Source organism: Athalia rosae, chromosome 5 (assembly GCF_917208135.1).
Source record: "Athalia rosae chromosome 5, iyAthRosa1.1, whole genome shotgun sequence".
In the NCBI taxonomy this organism is placed as follows: Eukaryota; Metazoa; Arthropoda; class Insecta; order Hymenoptera; family Athaliidae; genus Athalia; species Athalia rosae.
This window is the reverse complement of record NC_064030.1, coordinates 9,500,873-9,517,850: the sequence shown is the minus strand read 5'-3', so window position 1 is coordinate 9,517,850 and position 16,978 is coordinate 9,500,873. Positions and strand designations below refer to the sequence as shown.

At 41.8% G+C, this 16,978-nt stretch overlaps 2 protein-coding genes across 8 annotated transcripts in view; one reads left to right on the top strand and one right to left on the bottom strand.

Annotated features, from left to right (window-relative positions):
• LOC105692865 (ankyrin repeat and BTB/POZ domain-containing protein BTBD11) overlaps nucleotides 1–13,990 on the top strand; it is a 27,798-nt gene extending 13,808 nt beyond the window's left edge. Inside the window, exons 1-12 of one of the 7 annotated variants that reach the window (XM_048655891.1) lie at nucleotides 5,260–6,797; nucleotides 8,064–8,268; nucleotides 8,476–8,721; nucleotides 8,800–9,273; nucleotides 9,349–9,679; nucleotides 9,761–10,199; nucleotides 10,302–11,036; nucleotides 11,122–11,384; nucleotides 11,466–11,671; nucleotides 11,770–12,078; nucleotides 12,159–12,341; nucleotides 12,425–13,990. In XM_048655891.1, coding sequence (XP_048511848.1) covers nucleotides 5,989–6,797; nucleotides 8,064–8,268; nucleotides 8,476–8,721; nucleotides 8,800–9,273; nucleotides 9,349–9,679; nucleotides 9,761–10,199; nucleotides 10,302–11,036; nucleotides 11,122–11,384; nucleotides 11,466–11,671; nucleotides 11,770–12,078; nucleotides 12,159–12,341; nucleotides 12,425–12,631 — 4,407 coding nt within the window. In that variant the 5' untranslated portion in view covers nucleotides 5,260–5,988 and the 3' untranslated portion in view covers nucleotides 12,632–13,990. Of the gene's footprint in view, nucleotides 1–5,246; nucleotides 6,798–8,063; nucleotides 8,269–8,475; nucleotides 8,722–8,793; nucleotides 9,274–9,348; nucleotides 9,680–9,760; nucleotides 10,200–10,301; nucleotides 11,037–11,121; nucleotides 11,385–11,465; nucleotides 11,672–11,769; nucleotides 12,079–12,158; nucleotides 12,342–12,424 lie in introns of those variants that run through there. The other 6 variants (XM_048655890.1, XM_048655895.1, XM_012412367.4 and 3 more) reach the window with 6 other exon arrangements.
• LOC105692874 (t-SNARE domain-containing protein 1) lies at nucleotides 13,656–16,978 on the bottom strand. Its single transcript, XM_012412377.3, has 6 exons — nucleotides 16,809–16,978; nucleotides 16,387–16,590; nucleotides 16,004–16,169; nucleotides 15,769–15,902; nucleotides 15,517–15,650; nucleotides 13,656–15,349 (listed from the first exon to the last, which is right to left on the bottom strand). The coding sequence occupies exons 2-6, from the start codon at nucleotides 16,587–16,589 to the stop codon at nucleotides 15,174–15,176; spliced, it is 813 nt and encodes a 270-aa protein (XP_012267800.2). The 5' UTR covers nucleotide 16,590; nucleotides 16,809–16,978; the 3' UTR covers nucleotides 13,656–15,173.

Genomic DNA, 16,978 nt, shown 5'->3' with positions numbered 1-16,978 from the left:
TCTTCATCACCGTTTAATTGCGAGATAAATCAACGCCGTGTTAAACCATTGAAAAGAATATACGCCATCGGCCATGGTCGTGAAAAGCTCGGCTACTATATAACTTCCTTGTACCAACAGCTGCAGCAAAACGGTGTATAAAATTGCTATAAAAATGTGAGAAATTTGTCGAGGAATTCTCTAGTTGACTATATTATTATATCCGAATGGTCGACAATGATATATAAAATTACAACATCCACTAAAATAGTAATAAAATTATCCTTGTTAGTCTTCCTATGCGAAAGTTATCGCTTCCAAAGAGTTAAAATATGAAATTCAATCACAATGGGACAAGTTACGGTGTTGAAAACCGGTTTCTGTATATAGCAAGAATATTATTCCTTAACGTTGACGTGTAATCTATGAGAGGGGGACTGCGGACCTGCGATATTCGCCGATTTACGTGTACGCAGTCGTATGCGAAAATTATTTATTCAATTTCAACATATAATCGTCGAACAGGGTCCACGATTTGGACGGATTAGAAATTTGAAACCCTGAGAATCCTTGCGAGTGGATGATCGTAACGCCGATGGGAGGATACAATAATGATGCGCAAATCCTAATTAGGATGGAATAGAAAACTGAACATGACAATGCTCTTCGTATTTCCTATAATTTACACGACTCGCAATTATACATATGGTCGTATGACGGATATAGGTAGGTACATCAAGTTGTAGGTATTATCGTGGGTCAATGCGATGGAGCTAACTATGTGAATAGAGAGCTACCTGCTAAGACTATCTCTTGCATTTAATTACTTCATATAAATATACATTATATCCGAAAGCTTGTTTCTGCTGAACAATAATGTCTGGGAAAAAAAAAATATATAATGCGTGGGATGAACGAAAGAAGTGATTCTGAAACCCACGACGATACGAAGCGACAGATGCCCTCGCGTTAACGCGGGGAGGAAGAAATAAACTACCGCGCGTGTATCACGTTTACCTGAAAATTCGTACTCGTATTCTCATTGTAACTATAAAATTCGAGGATGTGTACGGCGGCCAACAAAAGCCCGCGCCTTATTTAGGCTAATAGATCTTGCTTGTTTCGCTCGCGATCCTCGTCCGCACATCTTCACTTCCGGATTCGATGTATAAAACCTAGCCGAGCTGATGTTTAATTGAGTTCTGAATTCTCTCTAGGTCAAGGATTACATTCGGTGAATTCTACTTTGGATTTTCCATTATACACTCACAAGTCATTCATTCGACGGAAAGTCGACTTGACTTCGCGCGAGTTTCAAAATAAATGAGAGCAAAGACGATCATTTTCTTGTGGTAAATCACCGGCGAATAATTACCTTTTTTGAAACTAAAATTTCTCATTCTCGCATACACTATGTATATACCTATAATATTATGATGTACCGTCATCTGGAATTATTGGGGAGAGTTAACGCCCACTTAAATAGCGAGGCGTACATGCGTACAGAAACTTTGTATTTTACGACGGACTTCCGAGGACCGAGCGAGCCGTTTCGCATTATTTTTAGTCGTTGAAAATCGTTTGCCGGGTTTTTTGACTCCTTCAATGATACCTTAACCGCTGACACCCTCGAACGTTGTATCCTCTGCCCAGGGGCTGAAGCACCGTTTTCATCCAATTACCAGTACTTTAAAATGACAAATTGCCTACTCGAAAGTATACCTACGCCCTAAAATTTGCGACGAAGAACATGACTTTTAAAGGTTACAATGATACTAATCACCTCTCTTCCCCATCCCCGTGCAGGCGTACCCCCGTATGAGGTAAGAGAAATTTTCGCCATTACGTCCGAGAATTTTTCAAATTTTAATCGATTTTCACGGTGAATATACTTGGAATATACAGAGGAGGAGGAGGAGTGTAGCCTCGAGTGTAGCTGCGATGGGTTCGCAAATCGCGTTACCTTACAGACGCTTGATATCTAGCTGTGATCTAGCGCGAACCTTTATTCGTATCTCGAATACGCGCCATCATCATTACCTGCGAACATTCTTCGTAATGGTGTCGAGAATCGAGGGATTTCAGCTGGCGCGATTATTACCTCGGTCCAAATCAGCTCTAGCATGCACGGCAGATGTGTAATACACGTTCACTGCACCTGTGCAATGTATGTACCGATATGATACAGTCGAAAGAAAGGCGACCAAATGCGTTTCAAATCTTTCACGAATGCGGCCTAACGGTACTTCATATTCCAACTGGTATAGCATAAGTAGGTATTTAAACAAGGTAAAACGCCCGGCGCGCGCGCCTTTCATCTTCGGCGAAGATTCCTCAGGCCTCTGACCTTACGGAGGTCATACGCTGTGTTTCTAACACGCCTACTTATACGCGGGTAGCGATCCGCTGCCTACTCGATTAGAATCGAGTATATAATTTGATTCATTTTTTTCCATCTTTTCGTTTCCATCATTTCTCCATCCCTCTCTCTTTACTCTATCGAAGGTTGACTCGTTCCGACTCTTACCGCATTATCTATATCGAGCCCTAACGTAACAACGTACGACATAGTTTGTCGGCTTGAACAGTCGAGGTTGAGGTATACCGGGATATATAGAGGCGATATCGAAAGGGAAAGTGATCTATCTACCTGTTCCTAGGAAACTAGGTAGAAAAAATTCATAATGGAGTACGTAGCGTAGAAATCCAAGTACGTAACTGTGTGGTATGTTGTACGGAAACTTTTCATCAATAAAACTGAAACTGCATAAAACCATGTACAGGGATAATAAAACATTACACGTAGAGAAAATCGAACGGGACGACACCGGGACGTTTTATGGATCGTTCGATTAATCGTCTCCTCCTACGTGCTGACCGCCTCTTGCGGCAAATTTTCAGAGAGAGATTTCATTTGATTTCAACTTCATTAAAATCGGTGCGGTCGGTGAGCCATGCGATCGATTCTTTTCATATTTTTCTTCTTGCACTCGATCGAAAAAATCGAAAGTTACGCCACGCATAGAAAAACATTTCGGTCCAAAGTAAAACGTTGAAGTGGTAAGCCAAGGTCGTAAAAGTTGTTGATAAACATTTCTCTGCGCAGCGACACGGTCTGGATAAACACGTAGACCGCGTCGGTGCTCGGGGTGGTTACGTATTGGACATATCCTGGTCAGGGTACCAATTATCAGTCGATCCTAATTCACAATGGCTGACTACCTAAGAGATCCGAGGAGCGATAACATTTGTCTAGTTGACTCGGCGCAACGAGACTTCAAATAGAACTCGAGTGTGTCGAGGAGTTCGATTATCTCTAGATATCATCTGCTCGTCGATTATCTCATTGTTAGCTGAATATGTTTATGAAGAATTCTATGGGGGTTTCGAACTGCTGCCGCTGCTGCAGCAAGTACCGGCTGTGCAGCTGCGGCCGTGTATCTTGTGCCACTTATATGCGATTAAATTTATCTGTACGGATATACGAAGCGATAGGTATTTACAAGGATATTTCCGTGACTATTCGCAACAACCGACCGCATACCACGTGCGCAACGGCCATTCGCTCTTGTGCTCCGTTATTACTGGTATTACAATATACTGTGCGCTAATACAATGCGCGAGCGTAAGAATCAGTGCAGTTAGTTATCCTGCGGAATAGTATTCTAATCAATTCATAATTGTTCTTTTCCTTCGAAACACGATTGCGTAACCTTTGCATACGGTCAGTCGCGGCGTGCCGCCCTTGGGGAAGTTTGGGGGACTCGTATGAAACGGAGTTTCGCCAGGTGAACACAAACAATGTACGCCTTGAACCCGGCTTTAGGGTTCGCCGAGATGGACACCGTAGGAGGTGGAAGTGCCGGTAGAGATGGAGGTGGAGGAGGATACAACGGGTATAATAACAACACCCACTTCGTCCGGTCGGTTTTGTTGTCTCGGCAACTTCCAGACTTCCGGTTTCTTTTTGAATTATAGAGTAGATTATTCAAAAAGTTCCACTTCCATGGGTCGTACAATTCGTCGGTGGAAGGGAAAAAAATCTTTCTACCTCTTCTTTCCTTTCTTTCTTTCTTTTCTTTCCTCGCATAGGTATAATATAATATTCTTCCGCGAACCAGTTTCATCACCGATATGCGAAGCTTTTATTAATCATTTCACACCTCGTAATTATAGCGTGCTTGGATTGAAAATTTTATTTTCTATTTCAGGTTTACACGTTTATTGAGACATTCATAATGCAGCTTCCGCATCTCGTATCGTAATCGCATGCCTGGGATGCGAACGTACCTCATTTAAGATCCTGTATCTCGTGTTACAGACGCGTGCACAACTTGCGAGTCGGTGCATTCTTCAATTTTCATCCTTCGGGTATATCCTTCATTATTCTCGATTACCACGGTGGTGCGCTGTACGCATGAATTTGCGAGGTGTGTATACGTTTGTCCCGAGGTTCACTCCGTGCGGGGACGAATATAGGGACTTGCACAATTACGATTCTTTGCTCCAAACGCCTATCGCAGCTCGAGCCATCCTCGCTGCACGCGGTATACCGGTAACTCTGCTTATTGTTAGATACCAGAAGCTCTGCGCAAGGTTACGTGAGAAAAGAACCCGATTCTCTCCGGCACACCACAAATATCAAGATCTATGCACATGTGTGTATGTACAATACCTATAGCGGCACTGCTGCACGTACCCATAGATTAAATGTAGACCGATAATTAGCGCGGGGAAATTATCTACCCGTGTAATCTGTCGCCTTTATGCGCATCGGGAGCTTGAACCGAAGAATAGTAGTGGTTAGAGCGTTATCCGCGAGTATTGTAAGTATATATTAGCGTTTGTAATAAATTTTGAAACACCTTCCACGTGTAAACATAATATGCATAGACGCGCGTATACGTGCAGTCGTGGATATCTCTAGGTAGGTCGCAACGAACGGTGAAAACCATGAGAATCTCACCCGCGATTCATTCACTCAGTCCCATAAAACAATACCAGAAGTGCTGTAAAAAGTCCGTCCTTCGTTAGGCCGCTTCCTTGCCTCCGTCTATACAAGAGTAGACTAACGGGAAAAGTGTACATATAAATGTCCCTTTTCCTTTTTTTCATCTTCGCAATTGCAGCGAGGCTGAAAACAACTGTAAAGTGTATCAAAGTTATATTACATGCGAATACCGAATCGCGTGTGCAAAAATAATCCTTGGTGTATATATAACATCTCGGGCTTGCACCGCGAACAAATATATTCGAAGAAAGTGCCATTATCGCGAATGGCTTGTGTGTCGCTTTATAGATCCGGGTGCGACTACGCAGGTACGGTCGAGTGGTCATCGGTCACGGAAAGTTGGACGGTGTACATTATACGTGTACGCCCAGGGTTCAGGTATTATACATATGTATATGTATATGTGTCCATTTTGCGTCCCCCTGCATGAAACCTTGCGTAGTACCCTGAAACGAGGAGTGCCCCTTACGGTTTGTATACGACGGATGAAAGACAATCCTGGGAAGTGGACTAATGTACAAAGCCCCCTGAGGTGGAAAGGAAGTGGAAATGTACGTCAAATCAACGCACGATGGCACCGCGCATTCAACACCGGTAGACCGACTTTAGTTCTATCCACCGAAAGGATATGATGAACCCCCTGTTTCAACAACGGAGGGGAACTCCTCGCCACTCCTTAACTCACCAGAGTTCATACGTTCAGTTTCAGCGAGAGTTACGAGTCGGATAAGACCCCCATTAGTATCTGGTGAAGTTTCGCCGGGAATTGATAACGCTTCATCAATATCTCCGGTCGCATATCCGAAATATAATAACGACGTTCGATCCCGTTACGCAACAAGTCCTACCGGACATTGTTTCGCTCTTTGAACTTGTACGTGTGTTCCTTCTACCATTTATCTTCGAATTCGCCGTAAACAAAACGTGGTGTGCATCAGTTTTGAGGGTCAGAGTCAACCCTGGATCAAATATGCAAACTGTTTGGAATCACTCGTGACATGCCTGTGCAGACGGGCGGGCAAAGTTGTCGTAAGGATTGTTCTTGCCTGCTCTGTCGCGAGTTGAAGGGATACCACATGAATTCATACGCGGAAAATCTGGGACGCGGTGTGGATACCGCGAATTTCATTCTTCGGAGGGCGCCGCCCTTTGCGGACGTTTTTTCTGCGCAGAAAAATCAGTGGCGCGGTAAACCTGATAACGATATCGGCGGCGGATACGAATCGGGAAAAGTCATAGCTGCCGGGCAGAGAGTCCAAGTCAGTGTAGGGGAACCCGTATGCAGGAAACCGGAACCGCCGCCAAAACCAGCCAGGCGAGACCGAAGCCCGGAACGAAACGAAGGGGATCATCGCCACCGGACCGTCGTGTACTTCGGGGACACCAACAGGGTGAAAAGGGAAGCGGAATCGCCCGCGGCTCCTGATTTCGTTTCGGAACTGAAAAAAGTCCAGCAAAAAAATACGGACATTTGTGACAGAAACACCAACTGCGATGAGCCTGTAGCAAAATTGGATAACAGTGAATGCGATCAATTCGCTTCACCGCAAATCCAGCAGGTTTATCCGGAGAATAACTCTGTCGAAGAGACCTCGAATCGGGAGAATCATTTCGCTAGGATACAAGTAAAAGCTGGAGCAACTCAAGATGCTCCGAATGAAATCGTTCTTAATCTGAGCCCTAGCAGGGCGGACGTGTTACGGATCGAAGAGGACGAAAGTTCTCTCGAAGACTACTGGTCTCTACCTGGTGATACAACGGGGTTCAAAGCGGATTGGAGTTTCGTCCAACAATGGCGGCTCAGAGGGTAAATATAAATCCTTTATTGGAGAGGGAAAGTTGTGCGAAACGATCAGTGACCGAGGATTGCCGACCATCGTAACCACTGCTAGCGTTCGAATGCAGGTAGCAAACGACCTCATGTATAAAGAAACGAGATGGATGATGATCGCGTGTCGGTTCCTGCGAGTCCTTGTGGTTCGTGAACCTTCGTAAATAATAATATTCGCCTCCAAGATCGAAAGCAAAAGTGAAGAGCTGTCAGCGTTCTGGGTGGTGTAGTTGTGGTCACACTTGCCGGGATACATAAATCTTTGCCGCTGTAGCGCGAGGTGCTGGGCTGCAGCAGCAGAAGCAGCGGCAGCAGCTCTTCCAGCCTTTTGTTCTACCTGCGGGCGGTGCCCACTTAGAGGAAATCTTTTTGCTTCTTCTTTTCTCGCGAGAAAAATGATGAAAAAAAAAAAAAAAGAAGAAAATTCCACCGACGACCGTACCGACGATCGCTTTGCCATTTTTATTTGCGTGCGTAATACCTCGCGTACAAACATATATTGCTGGGTTCGATTTCTAGCAACACTCAACTGCGACTTACAAAGTCACAACAATGGAAAGCACGGCGAAACGGGTTTTCATCCCGCTTGGATTATCTTCATGGTAGGGATGCATAGTTATACTTGAGTACACCATCTTTCAGTGTTGAACGCAAAACGTAGCTCAACGAATTCGAATACATGTACGTAAGCGAATGTGAATACCGTCCCAAGGTGTCATAGTTCAATGCCATTTTTCCAACAGAGCTCGGCCTTCCTCTGGCCACGTATGCCATTTCTTCTCCTTTGCGTTTAATTTTACTCTCTTCTCTTTCTCGTACTAGAGCCTCCACCGTCGCATGGTCCACAGCGGTACTCTCAACTTCCATAACAACCAAAGCTGGGGATCCTTTCCATATCTTCACGGTGTTATTACATATTTTAACGACCAGTAACTTTACACTTTTCGTCGTATAATGCAGGCCGTACGACGTATTAATAAACGAACGCCTCAGTCGGGTGCAGGAATCTCAATTAGTTATTGAACCAGGTAGTAAAATGCGTCGGGCTCGTGCGTGCGACAAACGCTGTAGTATTATGCGTATTTTATCATCACCTTATGACGATGAAGTTTGTCCTAGAACAAAAAAAAAAAAAAAAGGAGCCCTGGTATTTAAACGAATATGTTTTGTAATTATGTACAATAACGCAATTTAATTCCTCATGTTTTCATCCAAAAATTTTGTTCGGCATCTTCATTCTAGACCCACTGGGGGTGGTGGCCGAGAACTTTACTCTGCCCCTTACGCAAAGGAGTCTTCGGAGTGTCCGCAACAAACGGGAACCCACAATATGGTCCACATGGTGGCTGAACGAGACACAGACAGCGTGGCACCGACGCCAACACCCCATCATCCGCATCATTCTCAACACCATCATCTCAGCCTACACGAACTCCGCGTTCTTCAGGTACACATGAGTCGCGATCATCATGACAAAAAACTGCACCCATATAACCGGCTTTAATTAATTCAACTCGCTTAACCGGTGGACTTACTCACTATAATATTTAACCACTCTTGTACAGCCATCGTCGGGTCCCCTTTTATTAAATCATATTAATCTAATCCATATTTAATTTGTACTGTTTTTTTCACATGGAATTCATGTATTCAGAGAAGACCAGAGTGCACCGGTAACAGTTCTTCGGATGAGAATCGCTCATCCGGACACGCTAGCATGTCCGACACCGGAGGTCATACTAGCAGCAGTTCACCACCCCATCGCCATCACAGAACTCACAGTCCTCAACCCCTCAAAGTTGTTCCAGAAGACGATCGTTTGTCAGCCTCTGTAACTCAGAGAAGCGCGAGAACCCGGTCAGGTCAAAATCGTAATAGGCATAGGGCCACTCCCGCCAAGGTATAAAGGATTGCGAAATCGGTTTTCTTCTTCTTTAAAGTCTGCCGATTTGTTTGCTTCATTTAATCATAGTTACAGGTGCCATGGTCGGGTTCGGGACTGGAGGACATAAAGCTGGCGATTCAGCAGCTGACCATGCGTTCGCATACCTCAACTTCGACTTACTCATCGCTTAGCGGATCTGAGAGTTCAGAGCCTGCGGTGAGACGGCTGATGCGCCATTCCAGCCTCGAGACAATCAATACGAATGTTACTAGTGCAGATGAATTCGTTTGGGTTGATTCGCACAACAGACTCGTTGAGCTACAGCAACTTCCTTGGACTCATCACGACGTCCTGAGGGTGCTTCAGAACGGGCGAACCAGGGAGCACATGGAACGGGTATCCATGGAAACGATACCAAGACTATCTTACCTCCTGCAAAGAGCCCTCGTCAGAGTCGGCAGAGAAACGCAAAGGCTCGCGAAACCACTTGGCCTCTGTAGCAAACACGAAGTTTACAGCGCTTTTAAAATCGTTCTTTGCCCTGCTTTGGCAGACTCCTGTACCAAGGTATGGGAAAAATATCTTTACGGAATATCTTTTACCAAAAATTTCACTAAAATGCCGACTCTCGATATTTCACAGGCTTGTCTTCGCGCGGCTGCGATGTTCGCCGTATCTGGAGACCAGTTAAAACAGTCAAAAGGATCAAGGGCAGGGCTACAACTTCCGGTTGGCCGATTTCTCAGATGGATGTCAGATGTAAAATTAGGTAAAATGGTGCACGAATACGCAGCAGTTTACTTAGCCGCAGGGATAGAAAATCTTCTGGAAGAAATTCTACTGCAATGTGTTCCGAACGAACCACATACAACTCTTACTGCGACCATGCTTGAGCATGCTATAGCGAACAACGGTGACTTATGGGGGCTTTTACAACCGTACGCACACTTGAACGCCGGCCGAATCGCTTCCGGTACTTATTTCTTATGAATTTATTACGTATTATTGAAAAAATTGCTTTCGGGGAATATATTTCTACAATTTATATTTGCAGGCGCCCTCGCGATGCCGAGGTGGGCCAGTGTCAGTTCATTGGGTTCCACGTCGTCCTCTCGCAGTGGAAGAGAGGCAGCTGGTTCTACGCTTGAACCATCGTTACTGACGACTTGTGTGGGCTCCATATCTGAGCTGACTGATCTAATATCCAAAGTAGCTCAATCGGGGCGTTGCCCAGTGCCTCTGACACCCAGAGCTCTGAATGCGCTTTTTTATTACATGAGATGCTCACAACTAGAACACGGTGAGAGGGGGTCCGGAATTCAAGAACTTGCGTATGAACGAGCGTATGTAGTTCTTCCTCCATTGGTGGAGTGGCTGAGGGTAGCTACAGCGCACGCGGAACATCGTCATGGCAGTATTTTGGACCATGATGATATCGCCCAAGCTGCTAGACTGCTTTTACCTGGCGTTGATTGTCCGATCAGACATATTCGGTAACTTATAACTTACCTTGGAGACAATTTTTTTTTTGTTTTTTGTTTTTTTTTGTTTACACACCGTTACATTGACATGAAATTCTGTACCAATTATTGTAGCTCTGAGGAAGTCACGCTCTTTTCAAAACGGATCGACGACGCGGAATACGTCCGACGGCTCACAATGGAAATGGCTTTTAAAATGCTTACTAGTTCTCGACCGGACCTCATAGCTCAGGCGATTCCATTACTACCTTCAACGAAGCTGAATACCGTAAATGACAATGGTCATACTGCTTTGACTTTGGCCTGTATAAATGGCGATGAATGTGCCGTAGCCGCATTGCTAGATGCCGGTGCGGATTCGAACGTAGAAAGTCCCGCTCCACTATCGAGTCAAGTTTCGGGAACGCCATCGAAAAATTTGCTAAATTCTAGCGGCCTTAAAAGCTCTCCGTTACCGAAAAATTTAGGAGGACAGGCCGTAGCTATCACGTCAACTAAAAGTGTTAATAATTTAAATGTGTCGAGTTCCTCCGGCAGCAGCGGGTCCAACATTTGCTGTACTCAGAACGGATTCAATGCGGAAACACAGCATTGGACGGCTCTAACGTACACGGCTTTGCTCGGAAACTGCACTATTGCTAGAATGCTACTCGAAAGAGGAGCAACCGTTGAAGGTGGTGCTAAATTGAGCGAAGAAAAATGCACAGTTACACCTCTTCAGGTAGCAACTGCTGCCGGCAATCATGAAATGGTGGCACTGCTCCTGGCGCATGGCGCACAACCATTTTTGTCGACCCTAATAAAAGATACCTTTTGTTACTCCAGTTCGGCACAGCGAGGATGTTACAGGTAACTCAAAATTTTTACCTCCACCAGATTTGTGATTCTTGTATTCTTTGTTCGCGTGTATTACACTAATTGTAAAATTTTACAGTGCAATATCAGTGGCAGCGGCCCATGGCCAAAGAGCGACTCTACATCAACTATTATCGCATCCGCTAACGACTTCCTCGAGACGCAGCGAGAAAGAAGTTCTATCGCTAGAGGAAATTCTTGCAGAAGGAAATGCCGGTCAACAGCAGCAAACGGCAGAAGGTAGAGGGGGAAGAAGAGATGCTAGGGATCCTGTGTTTAGTAAATCGCAAACGAAGACTCTACAAGAAGCAATGTATCACAGTGCTGAAAGCAATCATCTAGGTAACGTGTTTTTAGTTGAATTTTTTTTTTGTATCAAACTAATTATAAAACTGAAACAACGATGGTTCATACATAATATAGATATAACGATGGAACTACGTGGTCTCGGGGTAGGGTGGACACTGCATTGTTGGATGCATACGTTATCAACTGCACATGATATGCGATTAGACTCAGTGATAGATCAGTTGTTACAAGATTTTCTTCAAGTTTGCCCCGATGATTATTCGACTCAATTTGTCCAGGAATGCCTACCGCTGTTGTTCAACATCTTCAGGTACAGCAAGGTAACGCGTAATTGATATTATGTTGTTTTTTTTACCATCAGCCATGAATTCTAAAACGTTAAACTCCTTGATTATTTATTAATTCTTGATAATTTTAGAATAACATATTACAGAAAGAAGGAACGACTCTTCTCCTAGCTGATATATTCTGTACTTGCTTTGGGTGGGAGCCAATTAAACCCATACGAGACACAACATTGTCAAGTGGATCACGAATTGATCCGAAATTTGTTAATAACCCGGAATTAAGCGATGTACAATTTCGAGTTGAGGGCAGAGTTTTTTACGGGCATAAAATTGTTCTGGTTACTTCATCTCCGAGATTTCGAAACATGTTGAGTTCTAAATTATGCGAAGGAAATCCACCCATAGTCCAAATAAATGATATACGATATCACATCTTTCAGGTCAGTAATTGGCATCCAGACAACAATTTATACCTACTCATCTGAAACTCCCGTTGTATCTATAATACTTATATTTTTAGTTGGTCATGGAATTCCTGTACCACGGAGGATGTGCGACCTTGGAAGTAAATCAAAGTGACGTTCTTGAGCTAATGGCCGCAGCAAATTTCTTCCAACTCGATGGATTATTGAGATATTGTGAGGCGCAATGCTCGGCGATGGTGGATCTCGATAACATCGTTTCAATGTATATCCACGCTAAGGTGCTTAATAAGATTCTTAATAATCATTACCGTGCAGCTTCAGCAAAGTATTATTTCAGCAAACATTTTCTCTTATTTCGCAGGTTTATAACGCAGCTCAGTTATTGGAATACTGCCAAGGATTTCTGCTACAGAATATGGTTGCGCTTTTAACGTACGATGATTCTGTAAAACGACTTTTATTCGCCAAGAAACTACCGAACCACGATGTATTAGCGGGTCTGCTTCTCACTTTGCAAGCGAGAATAAAAGCTAGAAGACCCCAGCAGCCGAGTAATCTCAATAATTAGTTGAATGTGTATACAAACACTAATTACACAATAATGTATGCATACTGTTATTAGCGAGACTGAGGACCAAGACTTATTTCTAGGGAATGAAAGTTCATGAAAGTTTTCGTGATAATTCATGAACTTGGACGTACCGCAACTTATTGTTAGCGGTTGTAACGTTGCGTTAGCTGGCTCTTGCCAAATATGACGATTACTGCCCAGTACAGGTATAAAAGATGCCATATCACTGAATGATTTTCCAAAATCTAGCCGAGAAAACTATTCCCGCAATCCGGCAACATAGTTGTTTGGGATGGGGGTCTCTTTGTAATCTATCATTAGGATTAAGTTGTGTACCGTCGTGTCCGACAAGTAGATGAAGAATATCATTCCGTTATTGATTAAAAATCATGAGAGAAAAATAACCCGAACTTCGCTATAAATTCATTTCGTTCGGTCGAATAAGTAGATATGTTATTATAACAGATATAAATTTGAAGTGTACATTTTTTACGAGAATCAAAGTTATTTATACCTACGTGCTTATGTATAAATTTATGTTGTAGAAATTCCTCTTGCCGATCTTTGTCATTCGTATTGTTCAAAGCGTACCTAAAGTATTAGGTAATAGCATCAGGAATGTTAAAAAAGATTAAAACTAATCGTAAGGGTCCTCTTGTGATAAACGACGTCGGATATTTAGTTAATTCAAGTATATGGATAATTATTTACGAACAGCTAGCTATCGATTAATCAACGTACCGTTGCATCGATCATGTAACACAAATTACTGTAGTACATAATGATGCAGCATGTATAGATCTTGATAGAGGTATATTTTGTGGTGCCTATGCTTAATGTTTGTAGCACGAATCCGCATAAAAAATTTCACCGTATGAACCTCGTGTGTATAGTTAAAGTGTTGACAAGAATTCTGTTGGGAAGTTAAAAATTGATTATAGAAATTAAATATTTATCGCAAGAGTTTTATATTTTTATAGCATTTTATAGTTGAAATAAGATGTTTAAGAATAAACACATATTTAATATCACATTTCGTTTTAATATTGGTAATAGAATAATTACATTTTCGTGTTTCATATTAAGAGTACAGATTAACATTTGACTAAAATCAGTAACGTATTGTTATAATAATTAATAGTTCTAATAATAGCCGTATATACAGTTGTGGTAAGAAATGGTAATGATAGTGCTCGGGATCTCTCAGGATGTGGAATGCCTACATTTATTGTTTATTACATAAGAGTGGTTCAGGCTTTGATAAAAAGGTTGCCTCAATCTGTAGTGAATGACCCATTCATGAATGTGACACCTTCTAAGATAAGCGTTTGTTAAAAACGAAGAGATATCAGCATGTTATGCCAACGAAAAATTTCAGCAATACACGTTAAATTAGTTTGCTTCGCTGATTCCACGATACGAATACCAACTAATTTCTATACCACAAGGATTCAAAATTTTCATCTGAAAAATTTTTGCTATTAATAACAACCACTGAAACATTTTCTGATTTGATTCTTACGAATTTGAGTCAATTTGAAAGCCACATAGCTCGGTAAGTTATTAGATTGTGTATAATAGGATCAAGATTTCCGATATAAAAACGCATTACTTGTTTATGGACATTTCATGATCAATTACAATAATTTTTTGAAAGAATGTTACAGCTGAAACAATTATTTTTCTAGGTGATCTGTGGTTACAAAGATCAAATATTTACGTATTCAACAATTAAAAAAAAATCATAGATTACTTCTAACGTCGAGTGTTTCAATTCATCATCAGAAATTCTAACATGGAGCAAGACAAAATATCATGATTTCGGGGTATGGAATTAAATTCTGAGTTACCAGAGCTATCGCAAATTTTAAAACGGCAAGGTAGCAGGCCCTATGTATTCTAGACGCTCAAGAGAATCAAGTTAAGCAAAATAAATGATTTCTAACAGACAAGACGACTAATACATGAAACACTGAGTTCCGGCACTATATGTTCGCCAACTTGCTATTTGTAGAACTTTCCTGTGGGCCACAAGAATACAGAGATTACTAAGTAATGTTTACTTTTTATGAGCATATCGTGGCGGAATTGCCGTTCAAAAACCCAGTAATTGCCACATTTCAGGCAGTTGAAGGGCTATTGTCAATTTTTACACTTACAGCCTAGGATAAATTGGGTGTAATAACAAACAAATCTGAATGACACTTCATAAGATTAAGCATTGGTTTTTATATATTTAGCTTCAGTCTGCAAAAGAGAATAACGTTTGTCACTTCAAGTTCTATGAATTATGCCGTGTACTACGTTGTGACCTTGAAACTTGAAGTTTATTTTACGAAAAATTAGTACAAATAATATATTGTTTCTGGAAACAAAATTCACAAAGCAAGTCTCAAATCTCTCCACTTATTGCATTTGTTTTTATTACAAAGCGACAAAATTATATCAGAACAACATCATCTGAAACCTGAAAGCCCCCTATATCAACAGATTGAGACAACCATTCGACCGAATATAATGCCTACGAATATTTGAAACGCTAACTTAGTTTAGTGACTAGAATAATGGTTAGTATGACGACAGCAATAACGGCAAGTAACAATAGGAAGCAAACTTTCCGACGGAACTTTGACTGATAGCTATTGGCTTTGACCAATTCTTGAGCCCCCAATTCGACATTTCCATGAACATTTTCTATGCTGTTCTCTATAGTATCTGAAAGAATTAGACAGACCTCACAGCATTACCTTTTTTCATTTGTTTCATTCATTTAACTTTATAGTGTTCGAAATTTTTTAGAGGCATATCCAAGAACGAAGTTTTCATATCTAATGGGAATTCGCTATGAAATGATGAAGAGATAGATATGGTCAATAACTTACTGATCGAATCCGCCTGTTGGTTGACAAGGGCTCCCAACTCGCGCATGATTTGATTAGCATCCAAGATATCACCTTCAATTCGCCTGATCCTCTCCTCGCGTTCTAGAAGCAATCCCTGATCAAACTCCAACGATCTAGAGAAGCAATGTTGAGTTAATGATTATTTGGTATTGGCATAGATATATCAATATGTCTACGGTATCGGTTTTGTAATCACCAGAAGTGTAACTAAATTTTGTGACAACAACTTACCTCTGAACCTCTCTGCGCTCATTATCCTCTTGAATCTGAACTAGTGTGTCTGTGTCTTGACTTCCATCAGCAGACTGATTCTCTGAATTGTTGCTAGATACCAATAAATATCTTTTCATTTTCTCAGCAAAAGCCTGTAAAAATAACGTGTTATAGGCAACAATTAATAAATTCATTTGGGTACATTCAGAAAATCTAAGAACCCTGCTTTTATATTCCAGAGAAATGCACGCACCTTCTGCATATCTGAATATCTAAGAAATGCCTCTTTGAAGTCAGTTGTCAATTTTTCAATCTGAAGTTTTTGCTCTTTATCTCCTCGCCTCATCAACACAGTAAGTCGTGCAATGTCCTTGCTTGTTTGAGTCACTACTTGATTAGTGCTGTGTTGAGTCACGTGCCTGTTAATTATGGAAAATCTTCTACACATCCTTCAAAAATTATCACAAACAACCTTTATCATGTTCATCAAATGACTATTTACTCCACTATTTGTTGCATTCACTCAATGTCACATGCAAATTGCAGATTTTTGAGTGGACATTGGAACATTCAAAGTCATTTGATGCCGAAGAAGTATGTCAGTGTTTATAACGAATTTTGAATCGCCATGCTCACACTTTGTCTCGAAGACCCTGGGAGTCCTTATTAGTTCCAATAGTTTTAAAGGCGCGATCCAAGGTACGCCAGCTCGAGTTGATTGTGTAAATATTAGTTGTTATGTTCTCGCTCAGACTGTAGAGTTCGGTGGGACTGAATCCTACGTCTGGAATATCAGAGCGTTGATCAGTTGATCCATATCCACGAGAGGTGTGCGCCATTCTGTAAAATGATTGCGGAGTTTATTGAATCAATTTTTTAGCTAAGGATGTGAAAATCCTTGAGGTCCAAGATGAAATTCTATACTAAGAACTGGATGATACATGACTAATTACCAATTAAGTGCTGGTACAAAAGAGGCAAATCTATTATAATATAGAACATAAAACAACGAGATGATAATGTATGATTTTCGCAGCTCAATTCATAGCTCGACGCACCTGATTTATGTTGATTTTTTAATTGTTACGGTTCAACGACGATCACCACCTTGTTTTTTCGACATTTAGAAAATTTTGCCACCTATTTTCTGCGTACAGAAAATTATAAAATGACAGTTGCCTGAACGGCGGCTGACGTACCGCCCACGTGACTATAGTTATGTTACCCG

What these genes read in the sequence shown, in the direction of transcription:
- LOC105692874 (XM_012412377.3), bottom strand. Translation starts at nt 16,589, where the DNA reads ATGGCGCACACCTCTCGTGGATATGGATCAACTGATCAACGCTCTGAT. An exon ending in GATATTCAGATATGCAGAAG is followed by an intron (nt 15,903 to 16,003) that starts GTGCGTGCATTT and finishes TTATTTTTACAG; the next exon opens with GCTTTTGCTGAGAAAATGAA. An exon ending in CCAACAGGCGGATTCGATCA is followed by an intron (nt 15,350 to 15,516) that starts GTAAGTTATTGA and finishes TAATTCTTTCAG; the next exon opens with ATACTATAGAGAACAGCATA.